The sequence below is a fragment of the Hippopotamus amphibius genome, chromosome 7 (genome assembly GCF_030028045.1).
Source record: "Hippopotamus amphibius kiboko isolate mHipAmp2 chromosome 7, mHipAmp2.hap2, whole genome shotgun sequence".
In the NCBI taxonomy this organism is placed as follows: domain Eukaryota; kingdom Metazoa; phylum Chordata; class Mammalia; order Artiodactyla; family Hippopotamidae; genus Hippopotamus; species Hippopotamus amphibius.
Window position 1 is genome coordinate 51258205 of NC_080192.1, and position 13813 is coordinate 51272017.

Below are 13813 nucleotides of genomic sequence, written 5' to 3' on the forward strand. Positions count from 1 at the left end.
GAATTTCTCAAAATTAAAATATTTTTTGTTCATTCCCATTTTATCTCTGTTGTTACTAGATTTTGCTGCATATTTTATAGTTATAAATGTATATAAAGAATTTATTCCATATTTAAGAAAAAATTAACAAAATCCACATTTAACAAACCATATGCCCAAAACCTATTCATACAGATGTATTTATTGTTCAATAGCAATTTAGTCTCATGCACAAATGATTTTTAAAACTCATCTAATAAATGCTGTACAGCAACTTTTCAACATTAATACTTTATTATATTACAGAGCTACTAAAACATCTTGTTTTAGAAAAGAATATAGCTGCATTAGAGTACTCATTAATTAACATTTTAAATATAATTTTTCTTAGCTTCCAAAAATATTTTCATTCATGCAAAAAAGGACTCATGCTTAACAGTCAACATGTTACACTAATAACATTTTCAAGACTATAAAAATTCAAAACATAGCAAAACAAAATGTGAAATTTTCTTTAATTCTTGGGTGGTCTGCTGAAGAAAATTTAGCTACATATAAAACTATAAATTACTGTTAAATCAGCTATTTGGATACAAGATAAGTTAATTTATGAAAACGTGTTTTAGTTTATAGAAAGTCTACACATGAAAGACAATTATATGAGATGTCCAAGCACAAGGGAGTTGGAATCCTGTTGAAAATGGAAAAAGGTTTTGCACTCTACAAATATTATTTGAACATGATATAAGCAGAAAAATTTGTGGTTTGTAAATCCATGTGTTCTTAACTGAATATTCTTTACATAGTTTTGTTTAAGTTTTCACAATGCACCTATGTGCTAATGATATCAATACCCTTTCATGCTGTGAAAAAAATGTAAATCTAGTGCCATCTACTGGGAAAAATAGATACCATTCAATCAATTAATTGCAAATTATTTTGTGTATTAGGGGAGCTGAAATTTGAATCTCTATTTTCTAAAAACTGTGTCTTTCAAAAAAAACAAAACAAAACACTCCCCCCAAAGGATTTTCAGTATAATCAAATAAGTTAGGTAAGATGAACATGTAAGAATGGTGAAGTTGAGAATAGAAGGCATTAAACTGAATTTGTGAGAGAGAATTTCATTGGTGATATCAATAAAGAAATCGGAAATTATGCATTCTGACTAGAGTTTTTATATCGGTTTTCTGTGTATCTTTTAGAAGACAGGTCTGAATCTGTGGTCAAAGAGCCCTCTCTTACGAGTATCAGAATATCTAATAAAAAATCTTGAAATTATATGAAAAATTGTATAGGTGCACATATATGTTTTCTGGAGGAGAAAAGTCATAACTTTTATCAAAACAAACAAACAAACAAACAAACCAAGGAGATGGTTCATGTTTTCATGACACAAAACGGTTAAAAAATAAAACTAATGTAGAAAGCCAATCTATTCAGTAAGTGAACAACATACCAATGATTTCAATTATTTTTTTAAGGTAAATATAACATCAGATGCTATTAAATGAAATAGTGCCAGCTCAAACTTGAATAGTAGTACTTCTTATTTAGGGATATTGCTTTGGTGCATATCTGAGGTATTTCCTCTTTACAAATGCAGAAATTAAAGCACAACAAACAATATTAATTTGCTCCAGAGAAAAGCAATCAAAAGAACCAGAGCTCTTAGTTCTCATGGTAAATATAATATGTACTTATTCCCTTCCTCAAACAGTTTACTACCAAATCTCAAATTGTTTGAGAGAAAAAGTAAAAGCAATTTTGGATAATATACTTTGAATCTGTGTTACCACATTTTTGTTGTTATTTATTTGGCTACAATGTGATTTATACCTAAGAAATCTACCATATTGTATTAATGCAACAAAGTGAGAAAAGAGAAATTGTTTTTTACAATATATTCAAAAGGCAACCAAACTATGAACTTTAATTCAACCTTCCTGTTAGATTTATTTGAAACCCAAAAGTCTCAAATAAATTTGTACTCTGTTATAGCTATCACTTCACCTACATGTAAACTTTCCAAATGTTTATTCATTCATTTAACAAATATTTATTAAGTGCCAGGCACTGTGCTAAGCTCTGGAGCCACAAGCCCCTGATTCTTAGAGAGCTCTACCTATACAGATGATAGTCTATGACTTGCAAACACCATTTGCAAAATATCTGTCTTTCAGGTTTCCAATTTCTACATTAGAATACTATGACATAATAGCTTTCTTTACAAGCTGCAAAAACCGCCATGTGGCTCTTTAACTCATGGAGACTGTTAAATATGCCACTAAAGTCAAATGAGAGTAACAACCACATGCTACGTGTATGATGTTAGAGAAGAGCACAATTTATCACTGTAATTAGTACTATTTAGACGAATACTCTCACTTGGCTGAAAGCTACCATCATATCTAGTATAAGCTATAATTAGACTTAATTTTTATCAAGCATTGAAACTATGCATAAAATTGTGCTTCCTAATCCCTCCTAAGATAATGCCTCAGTCTTGATTTAGAGGCAAGGAATTCTAATGTTCAAACATGCAAAATATTTCTGTCCTCCCACCACAACCAAGCAGATTTTTCTGTAAATTCCCATTCATTAATTAGTACTGAGTTTTCAAGTTTGATTAACCCAGAGCCAAAGTAAAAACAATGACAGTTCATAAAATCACAGAATTTCTGAACTGAATAGATTATCTAATTTAAATTCCTCATTTTAAAAATAAAGAGACTGAGATCTGGAGATGTTTACTGATATGTTCAAGGTCACACAAGTTAATGACAGAGCTGTGGTTAGTTTTCTGACTCCTATTCCAGTGCTCTTTTTAATACATAAAAGAAACTGTTATAGGAAATTAAGAAGAGCTCTGAGAGAAAAAAAAAAATTACCTTTAATTACAAACATGAGCAAACCATAACTCAGATGCACTTAATAAGCTCTAAATTGAAATTATGCCTTATTTAAAAATAAGAAAAGGAAGTCAAAGCTGAAAAATGATAGATCAGCCTTCTGGGATATGGCCTTCATACAGGTCAATCCAGTTATAATCAACTTTAAGAGCCTGTTCCAATTATTTTTCAGTTCTGGAATTATTTCGTATTGAATAATACCTAAAATTAGTAGGGTACTGGCTAGGGAGCAGAAATCTTTTTGATTTACAGAGATTTTTGTTGTAATGGGTTTTGACCAGGGAACAGTAAATTAAAGCAAGACGTCAAACTTTTACCTTAATTTCCTATATCTCCAATTTTGACCTCTTCCCTCTCTACTTGTATAAAGTATTAAAGACCAGAATTCCCATTTCAACTTCTCTTTTATTTTTCAAAATTAAGTTTGTTTCACATTATTGCCAGGCAAGCAATTTCTTCAACATATTTATATTTTTAAGAGTAAAATTCAGTCAGAGAAATGGATAGTAACGAAGATTTTGCTAATACTGAAGTTATAAAACACGTGGACAGTGGAAGACTGAGTTTTGTAAGTACGGGGTGCTTGAATGGCTAAGGAATTAAGGAATATTATTCTAGCCAAATCATTTACCAAATTAAAATGGGTTTATAAGCCCTAAGCAAGAAAGACCAAGTCTCTCTGAGCTACCATCAGTACTGGATAATAAGAATAAAAGAAATGTGTTGTATGTTTATAGGACTTCAGTCTGGTTCAGCAGGATGTATGAGTAAAATAAAGGGATCAAAACAACAGATTGAGATGGTTATTTCTCAAGCATAAAGTACATTTGTGGTTCCAATTAAAGTAAAAATAGTTAAATGAAAGATGGCACATATTTAAATGTTTTTAAAAGTCTATTGTACCAGAAAAATACAAATATATATGTATATACACAGATATAGATGTCTATAGTGAATTAGTGAACACTTATATATAATGCTTACTATATGCCAGTCACTACTGTAAGCACTTTTCACATCCTAAACTACTTCATTCTCACAGCAGCCCTTTCAGGAGAGTACTATTATTATCCCCATTTTACAAACAAGGAAACCAAGGCACACAGCCAGTTAAGCGGCAAAGCCAGAATTCAGACCCAGTCGAATTCCAGAATTTGTGCACTTAAGTGTTGTACTATAATAGTTACTTCTTAAAAATTATCAGCTTTGTTGAATTTATCTTTGAATCATTTTGATATCAAAATTTAAAGACACATTTTGATTAAACAGTTTCATTATGAAACCCCTTAATCCCATAACTGTCATATCTCGAGGGATACCATGTTAATAAGTTTCTGCAAATATTTAGCCTCCTTGGTGTATGACAAACTCATGCTGCAAGAACTATGCTAGTGCTCTCATATCTTGGGTGGGTTTTTTTTTTTCCTTTCAGTGGGAAACATGGTTATGTATCAGTTAAATAACTTTCATACTCCAATTATTATACCTAGTACATAGTTAACGGAAAAGTTCCACATGGCACAGGAGCTACACTGGTTGATGCTTTCCCTCAAGCTTACATATAATTCAACAAATAAACCTTGTCAGTTCTACAACTTGAAATTCTCTTATCCAGCCTCCTTCTTTCCAAACCTACTGTAATGATCATTGTTAAGGCTCTCAGTACTTCATGAGGCCCTTCAGCCTCAAGCTCCTCCAACATACTCAATGGTGGCAGTGCAGGGGCATGGCAGCGGCAGAGGAGAAGTGAAGGTGTCAGGAAGAGGAGTTGTGAATCTCATGCATTAAGCTTCATTGGCCTCTCAAGTCACCACAAATAGACATAAAATCTTTTTTTTTTTTTAACTAGAGTGTTTACTATTCAAGTACAGCTTCAAGACAAAAGCCTTATCCTCCCTTCTAATTAAGTTGCCAGCTCAACCTTCTCATAGAAATATTTGGAACTAGCAGGGACTTTCTATCATACTAAATCAATAATCCTTATAAAATGCAAATCTAGTCATTTTAGTCCTCCTTCATCCCTTCCCCAAGATTTAAATGTTTTAAAACATCATATAAGGCACTTCATGATTTGGCTTCCTTCCTTCCTTACCTCTTCTACTTGCCCTCACCCACCCAAGCTGGCCATATCAAATAAACTGCACTTCTCTGAACATGTCTTGCTCTTTCAGGTCTTCACGTTTTTCCCATGCTACTTCATCTTGTGCTTGTTAAAGAAATTGGCTTGATCTTGTTTATCACTGTATTCTCACTGCTTCACACAATGCCTGGCACTCACAGTTAATATTCAGTGCATATTTAATGAGTTGGAATTAAATTCTCTATACAGTACAGTAATAGAGGTATGTATACTAAAAGAAAATATAAATATTATTGACAATAATGTTCACAGAAAATATCTGGCCATAGTGATTTTCCTAATAAAATTAAAATATTAAACATGATATAGGCGCATAATAAAAATTTGGACTTTTATGTCTCACTTGTATAAATGCTTAAAATCACATTTTTAAAAAGGGTGGTGGTTCTAATTTAAAACCAGTTAACACATGCTATATTAGTTCTCTTTATTTGGTCATTGTTAAATAAAATATCTTTTTTTTTGTAAGTACAATAACTAACTTTACTGTACTAAAGTTGCTTATTTTAATTTTTTCTTTCTAAAGGAGTGACCACATGTGGAATGAAAAGCATTTTCATTATCCTTTAACAAGATAAATGTCCTATTTTGTGTGATTTGGGGCAGTTTCTTATCAAGACTGCCAGCCTCTTATGAACATTATGATTTTCAGATGTACAGTGTGCATTAAAGAACAAGAAGATATCATGAAATATTAGTGACAATTATAGACTGAGCAAGGAAAATGGACAATGTTTCCAGGGGTTGTAGGATTGTGGAAATTAATATTACTCAAAGTAGAGTGGTGATTTATAACCGATTTCCATCTTCAAATTAGGGCCCAAGTAAAAGAAAAAGAAATTTAGCAAAGCATTATGGTGTATCATTTCCTGCAGCAGAAACACCCTCCCCACCGCCAACCCAGACCAGTGCCCTCACTAAGTACAGTACAAGAAGCAGCAACCTGAGGGAAGCCCACAGGCTCGCAGGGCTACTGGCTGGCTCTTGGTCACCAAATGCAGCAGGTTGAAGGCAGACATCACTGGGATATCTTCACCAACAAAACGAGAGGCAAAGAACAGGGGCAAGAGCTGGGTAGGAGAAAAAAGAAAACAAAAACAAATTAAAACATCACAAATGTTAAACACATTCACTGCACAATTGATGGTTATAGTTTTATCTGGAACTGAACACACACACAATGCTAATAAATTTCAAATGCCTATTTTTCAGACGGTGAGCTTACTTTTGACCCAGGCTTATTTATATCTTATGAATAAAATACACACTATATAATAGCAGTGTACTCTGTGAACACATTTTGCAAGAGGTTGAGAAAAAGAGACAAAATTTAAAACAGTTGAAAGCAATTCACATTTACTGAGCTCGTACCAAGTGACAGAAACTGTCTAGGGCCAAATATACATATATTGTGTCATTTAATTCTTACAATAAACCTGGGAGGTAGGTTTTATCACCCAATACATACGTGAGGAAGCCGAGGCACAAAGGTCCAAGGCCACAAAGCAAATAGCCAGGGGAAAAAAAGTTAGAAAACCTTGTTCTATCCAACTACACAGTCTCGCTCTTTCCTCACACCACGCTGCCTTCATCCAGCAATTATTTGCAAATCTCCCTCCCCGAAGATTAAGAGATTTCTTTTGTTAGAGCTTCATATTTAAAAAAAATAAAGAGCCAAATAACCTAAAGACAATTAGGAGGCTTCACTTTAGAAACAGTGTTACGTTTGAAGAAGGCATATCAGCCATGAATTTTCATTTGATTTTATGGTTTATAATTTTCAGATCAATCCTGTAAATAATGTACACAATCTAGCCTTAAAAAGGGTAAAAATATTTTTTAAAGCTTTTGGAAATGAATCATGTGGAAGAATCTCAGAACTGTGTGAATGTTAAACTTTAAAGAAAAGTTCAGTTAGGATTTTCTTTAAAGTTTTGTACAATCTTTCAGTCGGTAAAGATTAACTTCAAATGAAGGTGAAAAATACTAGATGAATAGTAACTTCTAATAGTTTATTTAAAATTAGCATTGTAAGTGATCTTAACCACTAAATATCCAAAAATGGATGTAAAATTAATGTCTCGTTCATTTCCTGACCCTCTTCCCCCACCCTCCGTCCTCCAAAATAAAAGTCTGTTCCTGGTCTCTTCTGCCCTCCTCCAAGAACAAACACATAATAAACAGTAATATCTTTTACCAAATCATTCTGGAGTATATCTGACAGAAACCTGCTTGTATTAACATGCCTGAACTCTGACTTCTCCAAACTAAACTCACTACAAAACTAAAACATTTTTGTGTTACTAACTGCAGACAAAGGGGAGGAAGAGGGAAGGTAAGCATCACAATGCACAGCCTGGAAGAACCATTAAACATAAATAAACATGTCATTTTCACGAGTGACTGCAGAGCAGGGAAAAGAGAGCATTCCTTTGGAGCAGACTACTGACTAATAAAAGATCAAAGGTCTATACCTCACAACACTATAAATAAAAATGTATTTCTTTCCCTGTGACCTTCTCTGTGAGGAATAAAGTGTGCACGGTAAATGTAATTACTTAGCAAAGCTGCAGCCTCATTGTGCTCCCGCAGCTGACCATAAAACGTCTTCCTATTCTGTTTCATCAACTGCTGTACCAGGCGGCCTGCGCACCTACCGATGGCCACGGCCATCTGGCTTGTGTCAAAGCCAGCGCACAGGAAGAAAGGGAGTGATGTCACTCTGCAGGTCAGGCAAAGAACAAAGATGCATTCTACAATTAAAAGCTGAGGGCCTCAAATACCGGGGCGGGGGGGGGGGGTCCCTCCAGCATGATATGACGGCGTGATTTAATGTTGCGACTGTTGCCTTTATTTCTACCCAAATAGCCAGGGCTCCATCTAGTGGCAAGTTAGTTTTGCCCAGTTTTCTTTCAAAGTGAACCCAGCTACATGAGCACCAACAAAATAGAGCAACAATGTGATTACTTTTAGAGCTATCTAGCCTTTTTACACTGAAGAATGCAAAAAGTATGATTTGTCACAGTGCTCTCGGTTGTCAAATCCCACAAAGCATGCATTTTATAGGTTAGGATTTGATATAACCCTAATCATTTTAATGTTTGCAAGGACAACAGAAAAAGTAGCTAATTTTGCAAAAATGTACACAAAGTGACATTACTTACAACCTACCCGGAAAAAAAAATGTAGCTGAGATGGAAAGTGAAAAACAGTTCTAAAGAATGGATACATGCATCTGGATGCCTTGGTGAAATCAAACCCATAGTTATATTTCACAAAGCAAAAGAATCATAGTTAATATGGCTCTAACATGTGACACCAGGAGCAACTTTTCTCTAGAACAGAAAAAGGAATATTTTTATGCTGAAATGATTTAGCAACTTTAATTTTTAACTAATGTTCTTGCACTTAGTTTTTCTTAGTTTATGTTTGCAATAAATGAAATAAAACACTGACAAACCAATCTAAAATGCAGAATACATTTGGATGAAAGATCTATCACAATGCATGGGTGTGATCTATGAGATCAGACTGCCTGGGTTTGAATCCTGGTCCTGCCCCTAAGGAGTTGTGTTATGTTGGCAAAGTTGGTTACCCTCTTGGTGCCTCAGTTTCCTCAACTCTAAAATAACAATTAAATAAGTTAATTGGTAAAAAGCACATGGAACAATTCCTGGCACATAGTATAAGCTCACAAACATTAACTCATTATTATTTAAATATACAAATATTTGCTTTATTTTAAAATTATATGAATTGGAAATTTTTAACAGTCCGTTTATACCCAATCCTGTTTAGAGTTAGCAGGTCATTCTCCAAACACAGAATCCTATTTAGGCAAGAAAACTTCCTGCTCTTGGATTGATTTCCATGGTAGGATAAAGATATCCTAAGGGGAATAGCTGATGAAACCCTTGCCATATGGCAGGCGCTGTTCTAAGCACCTCACATCTATTAGCTCTTTTAATCCTCAGGACCTCATAAGGTACATATTATCATTTTCCCATTTTTAGGTGTAGAGATTGAGGCATAGGGAGGTTAAGTAATTTACCTAAGATCTTATATGTGGTAAGAAGCAGAGCCCTTAAGTAACTGAACTGAATGATTTAACAGATTTGAACCCACGCCATCTATTATAGTTCCAGGGCCAGTGCTCTTGACCACTACACAATTGGCAATGAATGAAAAGCCTGAGGTTGTTACCAATCTACTCTAGACGCTCTGATTCTATGTTCTCCCAACAGACAATGTGGCTGATAATAAATACTCCATAAAGATTCATTTAATTCAAGAAGATTATTTGAAGATTTTCTTCTTGACAGTGAGTGAAAAAAGTAGAGCGTTAGGGAAGTAAAAAGCCTGAGGCATACTCAGATTTCTAGATTTAATCTTTCTGTCCCACCACATGCAACTTCTCTCTCCCTTTCACCTTCAAATCTTTTCTCTAAACTCCTTGGCTATACCTTTAGGATATACAACCTAAAGACGTCTAGAACTGAGTCCACTTGCATTGACCAAAGCTTCAAGATGCTGAAGATACGGTACTTTTGAGGGGTCAAACAAACCAGCAGCTACTCCCCACACTACCCGCCCCCGCTGCCCCCAATTCAAGTTTCCATTAGACAGCTTTTTTCCCATTGTGCTCCCTGAGCTGCCTGGATGAGGACCTTAGCCAAAAACAATCCTATTCCAAAAAGAGGCAAAGAAGCACATTCTTCTGAGTGGTGACAATCTTTGGGAAAAGAATTAGCATTAAACACCCCCTAGAAATCAGCACTGAGCAAAAACCACCCAGAAAATCTACAGTTCCTCAAGTTTATCCTCAACTTCCTCACTTTTGTAATGTTTTTGACTCAACTGCACATATAACATTTATAGATAAACAACATGTTATTTTTTTAATGCCAGACACAATTTACACATCTATCTACTCTCCCAGAATATCTAATACATCACTTCGAAATTATCTGCTGTTAAAAAATACAGGTTGAACAACACCTAATGAGCAGTATCACACTACGAGTTGAGAACAGGATTAGATTACATAATTGTCTATAATCTTCTGCTTAAAACTTTTTAATGATTCCCCATTGCATACTGCAGGGTTTCCCAAACCATGTTCTGAGATATAGGCAATACCCCTTCAAACAAATTTAGTAGTGGAAATGCTACACAACATAAAGGGTCTGAGAGGCTTTACAATAAATGTACCTACTTAACTTTGTCTCAACTGGTGCCTCTCAAATGGTTTTAACCTTACAAAACCCCTTTCTTTCCTATCACCATCCCACAGAACACATTCTGGTAAATCCTTTGGATAATATCCAAACTCCTGGACAAAGCATCTAAAGTTCTACATTTAGCTGCTGCCGAACTCTTCAGCCCTCTCTCCACACCCCATCCCACCCCACGCTCCTGCCACACCAATATACTCACAACTTCTCCCAAGTAGGTCTGCTGTTTCCTATTTCCACCTCCACATCTTTCTTCATTCCATATCTTTACTGTCCTTTCACCATTCGCAACCCCCACCACTCCTAACTTCTCTTTGGGTCCCCAGTAAGGCACATAAGCATGCTGTCACATCCCCTACTGTTTCCTATAACAATTTTCAGGGAACTGATTCACTTACATCTCTGTCTCCCTCTTCTAGACTATACACCTCTTAAGCATAGGAACAGTGTGTTTTTCATCTTTGTATGCCAGTACCTGGCACCTCACAGCCATTCATTTATTGAGGGAAAGAATGACTATATAAATAGCTGATTCTATGGAAATGAGTGTTCAGGATCATTATTTCCCACCCTGCTATCTCTGCCATCTCAACTGTTAATGGTGCTTAAAGGTAAGAATCTGAATTAAAATCAGTTGGTTCCTTCGTAGGAATTAGCAGTTTCTGTGAAGAAGTGGGACGTGGAAAGTGCAATCTGACTCGAGATCTGAAGATAATTCAAATGCCTTATTTTGGTCAAAAATTTTTACTTCTCCATCTTTTCTTACCCCTAGAACTCTGACATCCAAAATTTGACTAACATTAGTTTGTTAGTTTTTTGGTTTGGGTTTATTTTTATTTCCTTTTACTTTTTTTCTTGCAGTTGAACAATCAACTACCAAAGAGAGACGAAATAAACAGGGAAGGAGGGAACTCGCAAAGTTGGTAATTAGCTCCAGAATAAATGAGCGGATTGTGCTAGTGGATTTAAAGCATCAAACCTAAAGGTCAAATCCCTTTCCAAGAAATGCCAAAGGAATGTCTACATCAGTGGTTTTCCACAAGCTAGTAAAATGTCCCCCCAAAAACTGCAAAGGCCAACCAAGAGCTGACAAATCTGAACTTTGTCAAGTAAGGACAAAAGAAAAACAAAAAGCCCCACACCCTAATCTCACCATAATATCAGAAAAGAAAGATTATATTAACACCAAGAACCTGGAAAGCGAACTCAAGATAAACAACATTCTTTTGAATAATATAAGTTTTGTGGAAAAACATTTCATTGTTGCTATTTTTCTCATTTCATTTTGAAAGGAAGAAACTTCATCATGGACTAGCATTTGGAAACTGCTAATCTAAATGTCTACAATAAAGTTCTATACCTGGCATCTGAGTTTATGCTCATCTAATATTTGCTGAATGAATTGATCAATCAATCATTTACTTCTCAAAATCAATAGGTCAGATTAGCTAGAATAGGGCATCTCTTTTGTTAAGCAGCGATCTTTCTGTATTTGTTATAAGAAACAACAGAACCCTGGCTACTCAGAATCCTCAATCTTCCAAATCATTTAGAGATGACACTTTTTTTTTTTAATAGACACATTTTATTCTATTTTTTCATGTGAACTATTTTAAAAATCTTTATTGAATTTGTTACAGTATTGCTTCTGTTTTATGTTTTGGGGTTTTTGGCCATGAGGTATGTTGGATCTTATCTCCCCGACCAGAGATGGAACCTGCAACCCCTGCTTTGGGGAAGGTGAAGTCTTAACCACTGGACTGCCAGGGAAGTCCCTAGAGATAACACTTTTAATATACCAAATTTTACTCAGCTCACCTGTATAAATTCCTACTACATGGAAAACAATGTATCAGGAGCTGACGTATTAGGAGCAAAGATGTAAGATATAGTCTGCTGTCAAAAAAACATATGAGTCTAGATGGAAACAGAAGATATGTACTCAGTGCCTTTACAGAGGTAGAAATAAAGTACATGGATGGGGAAAGAGAATTGCTTCCAGCTTTGTGGGAGGGAGTGGCAGGCATATGGGGGGTTGGAAAACAAAGAAAAGCTGCATAAACAACATTTTCTTTAATATCTCCAGGGTTAGCCATTTTTAAACTTTTTGATCTTAGGATTACCCTTTACACTCTCCAAAAAGTTATCAAGGACCTCAAATGCCTTTTGTTTATGTGTTTATACCCATCAATATTTACTATATTAAAATCATAACTGAGTAATTTTTAAATATTTGCTTGTCCCATTAAGAATAACAAAAATAAAAATAATAACAATACATATTACAAAAATGACATTTTCAGTGAAAAATAACTATATTATCCAAAACAAACAAATATATATTTAATGGGAAGAGTTTTACATTTTTTTGCAAATCAAATCTCTTTAATATCTGGCTTAACAGAAAACAGCTGGATTCTCATCTGCTTATGCATTCAATCTGTTGTATGTTGTTTTGGTTGAAGTATATATATGAATGAAATCTCACCTCACTCAGATAAGTAGCTGGAAAAGGTTGGAATATTTTAATAGCTTTTTCAGATAACTGTAGATATTCTTCTTTGATATTATACCAAAATTCAACAATGATAATCTGAAACTATGTATTATTAATGAACTTTCATACTATTATATTAAAATTCATTGGTCTAGCCTGCATTTTGACTGGATCTTTTAACTTTGATTTTGTAACATCGTGCATTGTTTGTTTGGAAAACTGGTTCAGTCGATTATGTAGATCTTTCATATGTTGACACATTACGTTATCAATATCAAAAATCACATTCATTAACATCACCATTGATTTCATCAGATAAATCTTTAACTGTTGAGAAGCTGTCAGGCTCACAGTGGCAGATACAAGTTTTCCAAAATTTTATTTTTTAACTTGAAAGCTCGAATTTTATCATGGCCAACAAATAACAGTCAGTTGTTTTCCTTAAAGTGCCAGAATTGCTTAGCTCATTTTTGAGAAAATACTTGCCAAATATCCAAGTTTAAATAATCATGGTTTGTCTGTTGGTCATTCTGTCAAGTGAAAGGGTGTTTCAAACAATTGCACCAGTGCTTTCCCTGGAGACAACCACTGTACGTTGTGATGCGGAAGCACTTTATAAAAGTGTATTTCTTGTTTCTTCACACATTAAAAAGATATGCACTCAAGATCTAGAGTTAATAAAATTAATATAAATTTTACTACTTCATCAAGGACATTTGTAAGTGAAAGTGGCCTTTTCCACCGTTTGGATGTTTGTGAAGAATGAAACGACTACTAAAAGAAGGTTTGCTGCCACTGCCCTGCTTCACACCAAGACACAGCCGCTTCACCTGCTCCTCCTTTTGCAACATCAACGCAAATATCAATACAGTGAAAAAGGAAAATAATTTCTCAGCATTAGTGTGAAAATAGTTTTGACTTCGTGAATGCCCTGAAAGGTTCTCAGATGCCAGGGGTCTTAGTCCACACTTTGAGAACTGCTGGTCTGGCCCTTTGGTTGGCACACAACAAGCACAGTAAAAGTTTCATAAGCACTTGCTGAATAAGTGAA

At 34.8% G+C, this 13813-nt stretch overlaps 1 protein-coding gene across 1 annotated transcript in view; it reads right to left on the reverse strand.

Moving 5' to 3' along the window:
• MSRB3 (methionine sulfoxide reductase B3) overlaps positions 1–13813 on the reverse strand; it is a 165502-nt gene that overhangs the window by 128457 nt on the left and 23232 nt on the right. The window contains exon 2 of the mRNA XM_057741772.1: positions 5975–6101. Within this exon, the coding sequence (XP_057597755.1) occupies positions 5975–6050 (76 nt within the window). The 5' untranslated portion in view covers positions 6051–6101. The remainder of the gene's footprint in view (positions 1–5974; positions 6102–13813) is intronic.